The sequence below is a fragment of the Equus asinus genome, chromosome 8 (assembly GCF_041296235.1).
Source record: "Equus asinus isolate D_3611 breed Donkey chromosome 8, EquAss-T2T_v2, whole genome shotgun sequence".
In the NCBI taxonomy this organism is placed as follows: Eukaryota; Metazoa; Chordata; class Mammalia; order Perissodactyla; family Equidae; genus Equus; species Equus asinus.
Window position 1 is genome coordinate 25,842,817 of NC_091797.1, and position 15,709 is coordinate 25,858,525.

Below are 15,709 nucleotides of genomic sequence, written 5' to 3' on the forward strand. Positions count from 1 at the left end.
CTTTCCCAGTTGACGATTTCTTTTTTCTTGGTACGTTAACATACTCAGGACCTTGTCCTTAGCTTTTTTTTTTTCCTTTTCTTTCTCTACAATTTGTCCTTAAATGATGGTCTCATCTAATGTTTTGACTTTAAATGCCATCTACATGCTGACAAATTCCAAATCTTTCTCTAGCCCTGAGCTCTCTACTGAACTCCAGAACTGTACATCCAACTGCCTTGTTTATCTTTGTTCATTCTCTCATTCAACAAATATTTATTGAACACCTGCTATGTGCTAGGTTCTGTTCCAGATGCTGAGAATTTGGCAGTTTTGTCATCAGGCAAAGTCTCCGCCCTTATGGAACTTACAGTCTTAGACAACTCCACATGAGTGTCTAGTAGGCATCTCAAAAGTTATATGATCAAAACAGAACTGATTTCCACCCCCAGCCAATAAAACTCATTTCTTCTGCAGCCCTTCCCCTTCTCGGTAAATAGCCCCATTCTCTGTCCAGTTGCTTAGGTCAAAACTAGGGGTGATCCTTGACCCCCGACTCCTTCTCTCACCATCAGCATAATGCTGGTCGTACCTGTGCAATATACCTAGAATCCAACCACTTCTCACGTCTCCAGTGCTGAAACTCCAATTTTAGGTACTTTGGGAATTATTCTAACACAAAGTATCCTTACTAACACATCTATTTTTCTCCTCTGAACCTCAGATACGGAGGTGAGTTTATCACATTCCTTTATTTTATTATTCTCACGAGTCTAAGCCTCTTTTATTTTAGTTTTTCCCCATTCAGCCCTGGTGTCCACTCCCAGTCGCCTTCCCTCTGAGGGCATCCATTTAAATGTAGTTGCTGTATGTCCTTGTGAAATACACATGCGTTACTTCATAGATCTCACTTTATTTTTTTAAACTCTCAACACTAAGTTTTTTGTTTTTGTTTTTTTTAAAGATTTTATTTTTCCTTTTTTCTCCCAAAGCCCCCTGGTACATAGTTGTGCATTTTTGTTGTTGTTGTGGGTTCTTCTAGTTGCCAACGCTAAGTTTTTAACATGTATGCATGATGTCGTGTGGATTGTTTCTTCCAAGTGCCGCCTTGTATTCCACGATACGAGTCGACACGAACATTTAACTCATCTGTTCCCCTGTGACAGGCTCCTAGGTTGCCTTCAACTTCCTACTACCACAAATAATGCTATAAATAATATCTTTGCACATGTACACGGACCTGCCTGAGAATTTCTCTGGAAAATATAGAAGACTAAGTGCCTCCAGATTGCACCCTAGAAAGGTGAGCAACAGTATTCCACTGTGCTCATCCACTATTTCTCATCTATTCTCATAGGATTCTTAGGGATTTGTAGTGGATGCTGTGATGCACCACCAGGCACTTCTTCAGGACCCAGGCACTCGTTCCCCCAGCTGTCTGGAGTATTGGCTACTGAGGGCTCACAGCATTGTTCCTCCCCAGGAATTGCCCTGGCAGAAAGAAGCCGCCTCAGCCAAGGTCATGTCTAGGGGTAGTGGGGAGCTGCAAACAGATCTCCATCTCAGAGTCTGTTTCCTACGATGATAACCTTCAGCTCCACATAAAATGTTGCCACGAACATTTTTATGCATATCCATTTGTGGACTTTTTCTAGAAATGTTCTGGGATGTATCTACCCAGGCTACTTAATTTTACTAATTTTGTCCAATTGCTTTCCGGGAGGCCTGTACCGGTTTAACCCCCAGCAGCTGGGCTCCTGCCTCCACTCATCCTTACCCATACTTATCATCATCCACCTTTCTCCACATATGGCTTCAAGAAAAACTTGCAAAAATAAGTCAGGGTTGAAAGAAAAATCAGTTTTCTGGTCAACCTCCGGTCTACCAAAATACCTCCAAAGCTTATGCTTTGTTATTGAGGTTTTAATTTTGTTAAGGGGGAAAAAAATCATTGAGACAGAGAATTACCAATATAGATCCTAATGTAAAGAATTCATATAACCATAAAATACTCACATATCTGATTTTTCTCCCACTTAGGTAATGTTTATTGCTTCTTTAACATGTAAAAATTTTAGGAAGAATTTGAGTCTGGTAGATGCAGTTACACTATTCATCCTTGATGTGAGAGCCATAATTGCTAAGGAATAATTTTCTCTAGAAAATGTTTACCAAAGTGATATACATGGATTTTACTAAGCACAGAGGGGAAAAAAATTAACACCTCATCAATTTTTGATTATCTGTCCTAATGGACGAGATGAGAAAACTCAAATTATGGTTAATTCTCCAATCACTAATTTTGGGGCTTGAAATTGCCATGAGACTTGCAATCAGAGGAGGAGGCAGAGAAATTATGTCCAGTGTTTTCACAGAGGAGGGGAGGTGGGGAGAGACCCTGGGTATGAGGAGCCCATCTACATAGGAGAAGATTCATAGACCATTGAGAGTTGACCACTGCTCTGCTCTGGACCACAAGTAGATGGCTAGTTAGTTCGGTTTGGGTTTTGGTTTTGGTTTGGTTTGGTTGACTGATTCTTTTCAGCAACTCTACTGTATAGTTTTTTTCCCTTTAAGTTTGGTTTACCTATTACAAACAAAAAATACTCTTATTTAAAAGGAAAATGCAATGAAATGTGTCCCCAAGCTTTTTTTCCTAAATTGACTTACTCTAGCAAAGCAATTAAGTAGACGTTTATCAAAGTCATCTGTCACTCTGCCACCATATTGTACTTCTCCTATCATGTACCGGACCGTACTCCATGATACACCCTTTAGTAAAAATAAAAACAGAGTTATTCATTGTCAATCCAAATGAATAATTCTAAACATTTCAGAGCTTTCCTTAGAGCAAAGGTCTGGAAAAGGAAGCACTAGCATTTAAAATCACGCATTATCTTACATTAATAACTCCTTTGCTATCACATGATTGGAACTGCTATTGTTTGCTCACCAAAGAAAAACCTACAGTACTAAACATTGGTGGATACATTGCTCACTGATTACTTAAAACAGGGACAGAACAGCTATTTTTCACTCTGTGGATGTAATTACCTATAATACTCATTATAGTAATGCCAAGCCGTTAGAGAAGAAAAAAGTCATGTTTAGTGAAGAAATAAGAAAAATCAAGTAATCAGTGCTTTAAAATACTTTCTTAGTAATGTATTTTCTGAATAGGTATGAGAACAACTAGAAAATTATTCATTCACAAGATTTTTCTACAAGGTAATCCTTTGCTGTCTCAATCTGTGAGCTGTAACTACATCAAAGTATTTATTAATTTCCACAGCAATCTTATACTAGCACTACATTTCAGATATTAATAGTTTCTTTATTTTTAAAAAAACTTTTCAATATATTTGGGGTAGAAGAAGTAAGGATGCTTGATTTTTATTTGCTTTCAGTTAAAATTTTATTTTTCAGCTTCGTTGACTTTCAAAGCAACTATTTCAAAGTTACCGTTATTTGTATATACCAAAATGATAAATAATTACAGAATATGAACTCATATGATATAATTTCTCATCAAAATGTCATATTCAATTTAATACCCCTTTGTAATTTCAAGGAAAATTGATGGTTTGATGCTAGATTTCCCACCTGCTCAGAGAAAAATTCGTCATGGTTCACCCTCACCATACTGATGCCGCAGTGTCTATAATTATCTTCAAGATCTACTATGAGAAGGAAGCAAGGGAGAAGCAGCAGGAAACTGGTGTATACTGGGCTGTTATTGGGTGCCATATACCGTGCTTTCACAAATGCTCACTCATTGTTTCTCACAGAAACCATGGCCACTTTATAGATGAGGAAACAGGCTCGAGAGCCTACTAAACTTGCTCAAGCTCACAGAAAAAATAGATTTCCAACCCTTTATGACACGTGTGAAAGGACAACTGGGTTTGTGTTCTTGCTGTGTGACCTTGAGGAAGTCCCTTGTTCTCTCTTGTCTCTTACCTCATCCATAAAATGGGGATAATAGTAATGCCTTCTGTGTCTACCTCACGGAGTTATGAAAATAAAAATGAGATCCTGCATACTTGAGCACTTTGAAAACTGTCAAGTGCTAAATAATGATCAGTGACCACTATTAGAGATTATTGCTATGTATAAGCAAAAGCTTGAAAGTCTGATAAGATGTGACAAGGTGAAAAGGAACTTTCACAGGGGCTGGGAGATAACATCTTCACTTCAAAGAGGCACGAAAGAAGAAAAGTTTGATTTAAGGTACACATTCTTTTGAAGCGCACTGTGGCCCTTGGGTGTGATATGAGGAAGGCTGTGATGTTTCTCAACACACTGCGTTTCTTCATTAGTGGTCCGCCTCTGTTCTGTATGTGGTAGAGACACAAGTGTGAGACAGGGTCCGAATGCACTCCTGTGGGCAGTAAGTGTGTGAGTGGAAATGGCTGGACCAGTAAACAGCTGACTGGAATGAGCAGTCCCTTTTGGGGAGGTGGGGGGACCCCAGCAAGTTCACTGCATATCACAGATTGAAAATGTCTGTAGGACCTTGGCTTAAGGAGAGCAATAAAAATAGAAAAAAGAAACAATTTCACTCACTTTTTTAATATCGCATTCATCAAGGTGATTCTGAATAAACTGAACACTGGCTGTAAAGTCAGCAGAGTTGAATTCATAGGGAATATTCCATCCTAAGGGACCAAATTTGCGTCGCTCCTTAAAAACACCAAAGAAAAGTCAGTATGGAGTGAGATTTTAAAATTGTATGCAGCTATTTCCTTTTATTAGTAGTAGTAAAACATGAAGTACAATAAAATTAAGGCATGATATAGAAATAAGTTGACATCATAGAAAAGCAGTGTACAATTTCGGGTATATTAACCATCAGAAATATCGTTCCATGGCTCTATAGCCAGATGGTTGACAAGAACAAATATCCACATGTTTGCCCAATGAGAGTTCTTGGGTTTAAAAAAAACAGTCTAGGTCTCGATTGCCAACTCAAAAAAATGTGGTAGGTGCTCAATAAATGTCTGTTGAATGAATTCATTTATTCTAAATTGGACTCTTGGAAAGAAAGTTTCAAATGTTAAACCTAAGGGTTTGAATTTTTGTTTGTCAAGTTGAATAACTTCAGCACTCAAGAGTATTTAGACTCCCTGCTAGTTTCATTTTGTAATTTCGCAATTTCCGATTTTGAAGACTAAGAATTTCTATTGCAAAACATGACACGCTGTCTTAAAACTTTCACATTGCCTTCATTTGTTCTCTCCCATGAACCAGTGACTAACAGTTTTGAATTGCCAAGTCACCCATAAATAATCAAACTGGGCTCAGATCAAATGATTCAATTGCCTTGATATTCTGGAGACCATTCTAAAGGTATGTAAGTGTTGGAACTGATCATTCCAGGCCCTGATTACCTAGCAACCCACATAGATTAACTCAAATGTTACCATACCGTCATCTTGCCCTGCCTCAGCACACAATCTCTCTCTACGGAAGGTCCAATTGTTTATTGGGGTTAGCTCCTAGGCCTTTGAGCCTAGTGCCTGAGGTGGGGACTTCCATGGAATGTAAAATCCTGATACACCTATGGGAAGACGTAATTCTACTTCTCTATCTCTACAGATACACAGTCATGCATTGCTTAACAGCAGGGATATGTTCTGAGAACACATCAATAGGCAATTTCGCCATTCTGGAGTCATCATGGAGGGCACTTACACAAACCTGGATGGTATAGCCTACTACACACCGAGGCTAAACAGTAAGAATCCAATGAGACCATTGTCATACATGTGGTCTGTCGTTGACCACAATGTCATTATGTGGCAAGTGATTGTATTAGTTTTTCTTTCCTTTTTTGCCTTTCTCAACCCAACACACACACACACACATTGTTGTCACAAGCCATTCCAATAATTCTTACTGCAGCTGCTCCATGCTTTCGATCCTCAATAATATCACTATTTAAAGTTATCTAAATGAATTTTAGTTTAGACAAGTTCATGGACAGGTCAGAGAAGAAATTCAGAAAGCAAGAAGGTTTAATTACTGATTTTTAGGATATGATTTTTAAATATTAGGCATACCGTGAAAATTAATTTGAGTCTAGATGTTCTGGCCCTAGGAGTTCAGACTGAGGGCGAACAAATAACTCTTAAAATGTAAACTACTCCCATTACCTCTAGACCTGTACTTCTTTAGGGTAGGTTGTCAGGTGTTAGACATTTGTCTGGTGTGACTCCCACGCCCACACTTTACCTAATTAGATCAAAGGTGGACAAACAGCCCAGGAGGAGCCAATCAGATTCCTTCTCCCAGGAATTTAGAGTAAGGGTTCAGACTTGCTTTCCAGAGTTATCCTAGTCAGAGCTTAAACCAAGGAGACTTGTGAACACAGGAGCTGTGAAGCACCATCTTCGACCTTGAACAGAGAAAGTGAGAAGGAGCAGAGGTGCAGCCTTGACAGGAGGAGAGACCTGTGGTGTCCCAGGTGCAAGAGTGGGGAGCCTTGGTTCCTAAAGGTGTGAGCTTCACTTGATGGCTTTCTGCTTCCTGGTCTCAGCATTCAAGTTGCCTTGCTTTGTTTGTCTAGTTGTTTCATGTTGAAATATGTGGTCTTGTAACCAGATTTTGAGCCTTGATGGTGAAAACCTGTCTCCCATTTTTGTCTCCCCTTTTGCAACTGCACCTTGGGGAAAGGCTCATGGTTGTCTAATAAACAGTAGCTGATTATTGTTAGACTGAAAGGCACTCTTCCTCTCACCCTCTGTGGGGATCAATTTAGAGGCTGACATAGAGATTTGAATTTCTTGAGTGGTGCCCAGAAACATAGAGGTGAACCGCCTCCAGGTTATTCTAGGAGTAAGGGTGGGTTGGAAGGGTCTATGGGATATTAATATGAAAATGCATTCAGCTAAGCCTTGAGTCTCTGGCGTTCCCTCCATCTTGAGGACTTCAAAGAGAAGAATGCTAACCACTTATTGGTGAAATGCAAATGTTTTCTAATTTTTTAAAAAACAGAATCAACTCTGAAATAGTTCTACTTATGTTGACTCAATTTTTAAATGTTACTGTTCAGTTAGACAGGAGATTGAATGAAGAATAATTCTTTCTTTCCTATTACTGAAGCTGCTTAAATTGGCTCTATAGAATCACTCCCATTTATACGCACTGAACGATTGCAATTCACTTGCTCCTTAAAATGTGATCTTTGAAAATTGCCCTAATGCTGAAATTTGCTTCATTTTATGTTACTTCCCATCAATTTTCATTTAAAGCATTCACTTTTTAGGTTGGTTTACTAAAGTCATAGACTGTTTAGCATATCTTGGGGAAAAAAAGTCAAAATCTTGGTGGGTGTCTTTTCCTTGACAAATGAAGTCATTTCACTTTCTTGCTACATTTTTTGGGACTCACTAATCTCTCTAAATGACAATAAACAAAAAAACCCCTGAATTATCAGCTTGGATTACTATCAGGAATGATTCAAACCACTAGGGCCTAAGAACTCATTCAGAAGCTCAAAAGCAGGGGACTTTGCTAGAATTTGGAATATTTGGAATATTGAGTCTTTTTAGTACAATCAGTATTTTTGAAACTGTGAAATGAGTCCTACGTGATATAATAGAAAAATTTTTGAATCAGTGTATTTTCAAAAGGTTTTAATTTCGTTGAGAAAATAAGACTTAGAAATAAGGAAAGGACAATGTGACAGTGAGCATAATTAGCTGTCAAAATTTAATAGATGATAAGCCTGAAGAAAAAGACATTCAATCAGAGGCTTCTGGAAAGAACGAAACTGAAGCTGGTCTTTGAAAAGAAGGGAGAAAAGACTTCTGGGCTTGGTGGAGGCCATGAGCAAAGATAGGAACGCAAAGCTCACGATGCATCCAGAAGGAGTTTTCAGGTAGATGGTTCTACTGCAGCAGAGGGCAACCTCTAGGGAGTAGCTGGAACCACGTGCTCAGGTGATGACTCAAGGATGGAATGTAGACAGACTGAATGTCAGGATAGAGAGCCAAAACCAAACTCAAGAGAAGGGAGTTATTATCCATTACTAAGATGAAGAGTGATGATTTTAGGAAGAATAGTCTACTCCTTACTGAATTTAATGAATACGATTTTTTCCCTTTATTCCAAAAAATATACAAAACACAGAACTGTTAGTGACGTATGGAAAACTGGAATCCTCCTTAGAACTCTGAAGAAAAGTCGCTCAACGGAATCATCACTTTAATGATGGCAAAGCTATTTTCAATTTTATGGTAGATTCTACTTCAGCCCAATGATCCTACCTCCCACAGGCCCATGCAGAATCACTTCAGTCACATCTTCAAATCAAGGCTGTCTTTGGAGCACCACATCCTATTTATTTAATAAGTGGAGATAACATAAAATGAAAAAATACAATGCATACTAGACAATATAAGAGAACTTTAACAGGTGAAAATAATTAACAGAAATGGCCAGAGCCACTGGGAAACACTACAGAGCAAAGTGTAGAAGATCTTTTTAAAAACCTGTGTCATATTATTGTAATTATTCTGAATACGTTTAAATTAAGAACTTAATAATCACGCTCCTCAAAGCAAGAAGATTATATACACTATTAAACTTGAAGGGAGTGTTTGTCAAGGCTCAAACTTTAGAAAGAAAACAAAATGTAGGAGAAGGAAACATTTTTCTGAATAAAGACCTGCTCATAGTGGAATTCCCTGGCTGCTATTGATATGGGCATTTTTATTTAATATTTAAATTATTTCTAAGAGCCGTGATAAAATTTCCAAGTTGGCAACTGCCTCTGCAGGCCCTGAGACCTCCTAATCAATCTCTTTAGCAAAAAACCTCAAAGAGTTGGGTATAAGCTGTTAGAAAAGTCCCAAATGTGGGCGACAATGTGGGGAAGCCAAGGTGATGGGGAGAAAATTCCAAACCATGAAAAGGATGTAAAAATGACTAAAGACTCCTCCCTTAAGGGCAATGTCTGTTTGGCAGTTATTCTCAACTGTTGTTGCATGTTAGAATCACTTGGGAAGTTTTTAAAAGGACTGAGCACCCCACCCCATCATCTCCTCCCGGGGTTTCCGAGGCCCAGGTAATGGGTACGTTGGGACACTGGGCAATGGTACATTAACCATTAATAGGAAAAAAACAGAAAACATTATTCTGACCTTCCACAGGAGGTGTTGAGAGGAGACTACAAATGTAATTATTAAGTTTCAAAAGACCAAGACTTTGGAGGAAGATGTATTTAAAATTAAAATCCTGAAGGGTGAACATGGGCTTGCTTTGAAACCCAGAATGATGTTATGCTGGAGTTTCTGGGAAACCATAGAGAGACAATACTGAGTTCCCTTGAGACTCATCTTCAAGACGATTCGGAAATCTCCTCAAGGAGTAGTGGACAAATGGAGCCGAGGCATGCACCAGGGCACCGAGAAGGCAAGGCTCCCAGGGCGAGGGCAGGAGGGCTGGCTGGCAAAGAGAGACATCACCAGACTGCAGTAAAAGCAGCTGCTGCTGCAGTAACTTCCTGGCCTACGAGGATGGTAAGTTCCTGGAGGAGAGGGGAGGGAGGCCGGGAGAGTTTGGAGCAAGCAGAGCTCAGGGCAGAACTGGCTTGTGCATCTATGCAAGTTCCCATGGCAGCACCCAGGGCACCCTCCTACTGAGTAAGCCTGCTCCCACCTCACCGACCGACAGAACAAATCACACCTTCCACCACTCTTCTACCCAAGAAAGTTGTCCTTGACCAGCCAAATCTACTTCTTATGCAAGAGGCAGGGTGCTCATTCTGTTGTCTGTACCAATGAGTAGGGTCCACATAAAACATGATGCCCTTGGGCAGGGGTGAGCTGATAGCACGATGCCAAAACATAATTTAGTACGAGAAATTACGCTGGGGGACATCCAACTCTCACATTTTACCACTAGGTTCCCCATTCTAATGCGTGATGGACTCCAGCATGAACTCCTCCCCAGCTCTGAAGCTTCAGATTGTGTGACATGAGCCAGTTCCCTGTTCTTTTTTTCAGTCTCTTCAAGGACAAAATATATACACCATGTTTGTAGAAAGCAAGAGATATCTAGGTTAATTTGGAGGCATCAATTAATCAATTAACAAATGAAGTATTCGGCTATCATGTCCGACACTAGAGAAATATAAGTCACAATCTGTCCAAATCCAGAACAGTCCCTCCCATCGCAGTTGTGCCTCAAACTCTACTGAGCACACGAGTCACTTGGGCATCTTATTACAATGCAGGCTCTGACTCAGCAGGTCTGCGATGGGGCCTCAGATTCATCTCTTACAAACTCCCAAGTGAGGCACATGCTGCTGGCGCGGGACCAAAAGCCCCTAAAGAACTTTGGATCTTTCTGTCAATCTGACTCTATCCTAACCAAATAAAAGAAAATATTTGGGCAATATCACAGTAAATCTTTCTGAAATTGATGAAAAAAGAACAGAGGAAACTATGTTTGAATTATCTGCACTCCCCACATAGCCACAGAACGGGATAACAGAATGTTAGAAATGGGAAAAATCTTGAAAGATCACCTCCTTCCACCTCTAGACACACAGATGGGGAAACAGAAGCCTTGAGAGGGACATAACAACCTCACAGAGCTAATGGGCTTCACAGCGAGTCTAACGCCCAGGACTGCGATTCTCCATGGAGTACTCTTTCCAGCACACCATGACTGGATTTTAAGAGATATTCAACCTTTAGCTTCACAGCCCTAGCAGTGGAGACTTTTTTCTGTTTTAACCCAAATACACGTGATGTTAAGTGCGAGCATTTTAGCTCCATGACTAAACCGTGGTCCTCTTGTTCTTCTGTTTAGCGGTTGGCTAATGGCCACTAAAAACACAGGTTGCCGCACAGACTGTATGGAAAATACCCCCAATCATCTCCCCGTGATAAGCACAGTGGAAGAGTTGAATCATCACCACTGAGAACAGAATCATAAAATGTATTATTTGTGAATTGAGAATTAAATAAAAGAGTTAAAGCAATATTTGTATTAGAGCGTGATAAGGTCTAGCAAAGCGAGCAATTCCCAGATAAGAATGTATGAAATAGACTTCAGTGACTTGGAAGCTGTAATTTACAATCCAAAGGCCACAACGGAACTTAGTGAAAATAACTGCCCACAAAGCCTTTAACCTGATTTTAACTCCCTCAGGGTTCGGGGACAGATAAACACCAGCTAGTCCTCTCTACACGGCCCTCTCTGCTGGGCAACATGGAACCTGGTAAAGTGGTAGAGACAATGAACCTAGGGTAAATACGCCCAGTATTTTCTGGGGTGAGCACCAAATTCCCATCCACCTTTAAGCAGGGTGGGGAGAGATGAGGTGAAGCTCTTGCACCCCCATGCACAGCTAAAGCACGCCTCCTGGAACCAGCCAGTTAACTATTTTGTCTTCACTCCAGCCTCAGGGAAGGAAGACATGTAGGAAGGGGTTAAAGGAGGCTCTTCATCTCTCTGTGAAATCAAGAAGTGGATCCAGTACATTAAAATGATACAGTTTTCAAATGCAGAACACATATAAAATTCAAAAATAGAACAAAACAATGAAAAAAATCCCATAGATAAGTTGCTGGGTAGCCAAAAAATTATTAAATTACTATATAAGTGGGGTTTGCCTGGTGGTATAGTGGTTAAGTTCAACCTGCTCCACTTCAGTGGCCCAGGTGCGTGGGTTGCGGTGCCTGGCGTGGACATACACAGTTCATCAAGCTATGCTGTGGTGACAACCACATACAAAATACAGGAAGATTGGCACAGATGTTAGCTCAGGGCCAATCTTCCTCACCACACACACACACACATGCGTGCACACAGTACTATATAGGTAGATAGCAAAAGCAAAGAGCAAACTACCTGAGAAAGACAAGTGACCACTGTTACTCCTCTTCCCAACACCACCACCAATTTCACTAGCGGGGAGTAGGCTCAAAACTTGGAGTATTTACTTCCAAGGCAGGCAGTGTGGGGCTTGACCCCTAGGTCTACCGTCTGCGAAGTGGACTTAACTTCTCTGAGTCTCAATTTCCTCGTTTCTCAAACGGCGATAGTCCTACCGTGAAATGTGTCGCTAGTATGACACGAGACGGTGTACATAACATTCCTGGCCAGCATAGGCACTTTCAAAACCAAGCTCCTATCGTAATAATCTCTTTGCTCATCCCACAAATATTTACTGAGCTCTGGCAATGCCACAGAAGCGGCTGTGACAGAGGAGATACAGCAGTTATAAAAAGACAAAGTCTTTGCCCAGGAGTTTTACATTCTAATGGCCAGGGTGGGGACAGGGCAGGAGGACACATTCAGTATATAAACAAATATATACTATGCCAGGTGGGGAAAAGCGTTATCAGGGGGAAAAAATCAGAGCAAGGAGAGCAGACAGTTCAGCAATGAGGCAACACAGCATTAGCATCCCCTAAACGTGCAAACTGCTCTCAAAAGTTACCTGCACGGTGGAGTGTAAAAATGCTACCGTGTAAAGCATTGGCTTCCACATGGGTAAATTACTGACATCCAGAAGGTCTTGATTAATTCCCGCAAATGTTCTCTTTAACCCTGCGCGTACACCTTGGGGTGGCTCATTAGTGAATTTGAGAGAAGTCTGTCATAAAAAGCAAACAGTAGTTTAGGTTCTATAAATTATTGTAAAGGATAAAATAGACATTATAATACATCAGACAACAATATGTTTATGGTACATAAAATGAGGGCTGAAATTCAGCACTGTGTAAACTAATGGCGTTAATCAGAGCCGAAACCCAATAAATTAGTACTGAGTCTTATAACTCTTCTGTAGAAATACTTGCTATATAATCTGGGTGATTCTAACCAAGATTTTGACAATTATAGTATAAGATTTTGCAGAGTAGACTTTACTGGACCAAAAAGTCCTGCTGTGTTTCCATCTTTCAATAATGCCAATTATGCCATTTTATTCATATAACTCTCAAGGAAAAGACACTTATCTCATAGTAACCAACCTGAAGCAATGTAATTGGAAATCGATCGTGGGGCTCGGTCGTTATCCATACCCGGAAAGAATCATCGTTGGCTTCAGTGGTAATTAATGTCTCTAGTAATTCTTCCATAAATTCTAGGCCAAGGTGACAATTTTGCAGTAATACCCAGCCACCCTGTATTCAAAAATGATTTCATATTAATTTCTTGCGACTTTTTTATGATTTTAATAAAACCAACTGTACAAAACTGTACACATTTTTTAAAGCATTGCTTAGAGCATGTGAATATTTTGCTTTCAGCGCATGTTTTTAATAAAATTAGTATACGTCGATAGAATCATTTCTCCTGCTACTCCTAAAACTGATTACTTGAAATCAAGTGGGTTCAAAATGATTGTATTCTGCCACCCCTCGTTCAGAAGGGAACAGAAATTAAAACTTGAAGTCAGACTTGTGTGAGTACAGTGTGTGCACCATCTAATGGTGGGAATGAGTATTCTGGAATTTGTTAACAAACTGTCCTGCCTAAGGTGAATCAGAACGCACTCCAAAACCAAGTCGTCCATAGTTACAAAGAGGGATGCACGTTATCTCACGGAAGTTGGACACAAAACATCTGGTGACGTTTGCTACCATAATACTAAACCTTATTCTTGTCATCACTCTTCCCATAAATTCCTGAAACCACAAAATATTAAGCACTATCTAAATACTTGATAAAACTACCCTTAACAATACAAGTCACATGACCATCCCTGCTCCATGGGAACACAGTTTATAAACCAGACAACGTTTTGATACCTTATATAACAAGATCAGATACTTCCAGCTACAAAATATTGAGCACCACAGATACATAGTCAGGCTCATGTATTACGCCTTCTACTGTAAGAGAAAATACAACTCAGACTGGCCTAAACAGCAAGTGTGTTATTCTGGACAACTGCAGTGTCCAGAGGAAGATGGACTTCACGGTTAGCTTGTGTCATTGTGGATCCAGTCAGTTTCTGGTTCCCCACTCTGCATCCTACAACGTCAGCTTTATCCTACATCTGGCGTTCCTCAAGCGGCAATGTGGCCGCACCTGTTCATCGGGGGCTTTTTTCTGACAGTGGCATTATTATCAATACTTATAGCACTTTGAGAAACAGAACGTGAAAGTTATAAAAGCTAGTATTTCAAAGAACGTTAATGTGGATGCAGTATTTAAATTAAAAAGTTTCTCACTCACGGAAACTAGAGAAATTATTTAAGGCCCAAAGTTGAACTGTCAAGTCACTCAATAGAGTGAATCATTTGATCTGAGTAAAAATAATTATATATAATTGCTTTGATATCTATAAATTAAATACAATATATTACTGAATTTAACTATGTGATAAATATTAAGGCTTAGGGCACTTAAGAATTAATGACTAGCTTGAAAATTTGATGACCCAAGCGGAGTTTTAGCCCATTAACCCTCTCTAGTCATTAATTCCCAGGGAAAAGCTGCACCAAAGTTGCTATAGACATTATGAGATCAAAGGCTTAAAAATAAACCAAGATCTTATTTTATTTTTATAAATGGGGCAGTTACTTATTACAGTTGAAATTGCCATCTACCAAGCATTTCTAGAAAATTAATGTCCTGTGTATTTATTAGGTGTGATGGAAAATATTTCTCAACACTCCGTCCAGCTTGCAATTTTCAGTAAAAAACATTATCAATATTTAAACATAAAGTTCTCAAATATTTCTTATTTGCCTGAAATTATTCATTAATGAAAAATGAAAGTCTGACTTTTAAACGAAAATTGAAATGTAACTGTCTCAATCTGTCACTTCTTAAGCACAATCTATTAATATTGATCATGAAATTCTGAGACTGCTAGAGTTGCATCCTTAGTAACCAGAAAGTGTATCTTCCAAATTGTCAAAAAGAAATATGTAGTGTAAAAAAAAAATGGAGCATATACTATAGAATATGGAACAAGCTTTTTATGGGGATGTTAGGAGCAAACTAGGTTGAGGTTTACAATTCACAGGTAATCAAAGGTTGTCTATATACACATAAACAAAAATGGAAAATAATGATTGAGCAGCACACGCATCACTGTGGGGGTCCTAGGTGGACATGATGGCCGGAGGGACAATAGCAAGAATGTCGCATTTGGGGTAAGTGTCCCTTGCTACACACCTGCTGCATTGACATCTGAATCAGCTTTCGAGCATGAACTTCTTGTCCTTGCCCCATTGAGATAGTTCTGCATTCTGTAACACAGGAGAAGGATGGCTATGATAAAACGTAAAGTTATAACAGGATTAGAACAAAAATTAATTTCTGAATGGTCACAGCCTCCCTCCCTCTGTGGCTTCTAAGAAGAAAACTTTGTTATTCAAACAGGTCTGGCCTTTGGTTGTGTTGACGAGAGAAATAAGTGGAGTGGACACTGGAGGACCACCTGGAAAAGTAGGGACAGGGAGAGAGAGACAAAGGGTGCAAGGCTGGGCGGGCTTTTAGAGAGTTTTTGCATCTTTGGAGACAATGAGAAGGAAGATTGATGGTGGGAGAGGCAGCTACAATATTATCATGGGTATTTAGAGGAAAAGAGAATTTTTAAATTTTGTTATATGTTTTGATCTGAAATCTCCTTTGGTGTTTTACAGGTGCTGCAGTAAAGATTTAATTGGCTTTTTATTCTTTTCTGATGTCAGGCTGGCAGTTTCTTCTGTTTGTCGGTTTTGGTTTTGTTTGCAAGTCTGTCTATTTCCTGAGA

General features: G+C 39.6%; 1 protein-coding gene across 2 annotated transcripts in view; it reads right to left on the minus strand.

The window, feature by feature from the left end:
* DNAH8 (dynein axonemal heavy chain 8) overlaps positions 1 to 15,709 on the minus strand; it is a 263,980-nt gene that overhangs the window by 39,553 nt on the left and 208,718 nt on the right. For both annotated transcript variants that reach the window (XM_070514986.1, XM_070514987.1), the window contains exons 79-83: positions 15,130 to 15,203; positions 12,972 to 13,124; positions 12,437 to 12,592; positions 4,546 to 4,662; positions 2,650 to 2,751 (exon numbers count right to left, since the gene is read on the minus strand). In XM_070514986.1, the coding sequence (XP_070371087.1) occupies positions 2,650 to 2,751; positions 4,546 to 4,662; positions 12,437 to 12,592; positions 12,972 to 13,124; positions 15,130 to 15,203 (602 nt within the window). The remainder of the gene's footprint in view (positions 1 to 2,649; positions 2,752 to 4,545; positions 4,663 to 12,436; positions 12,593 to 12,971; positions 13,125 to 15,129; positions 15,204 to 15,709) is intronic.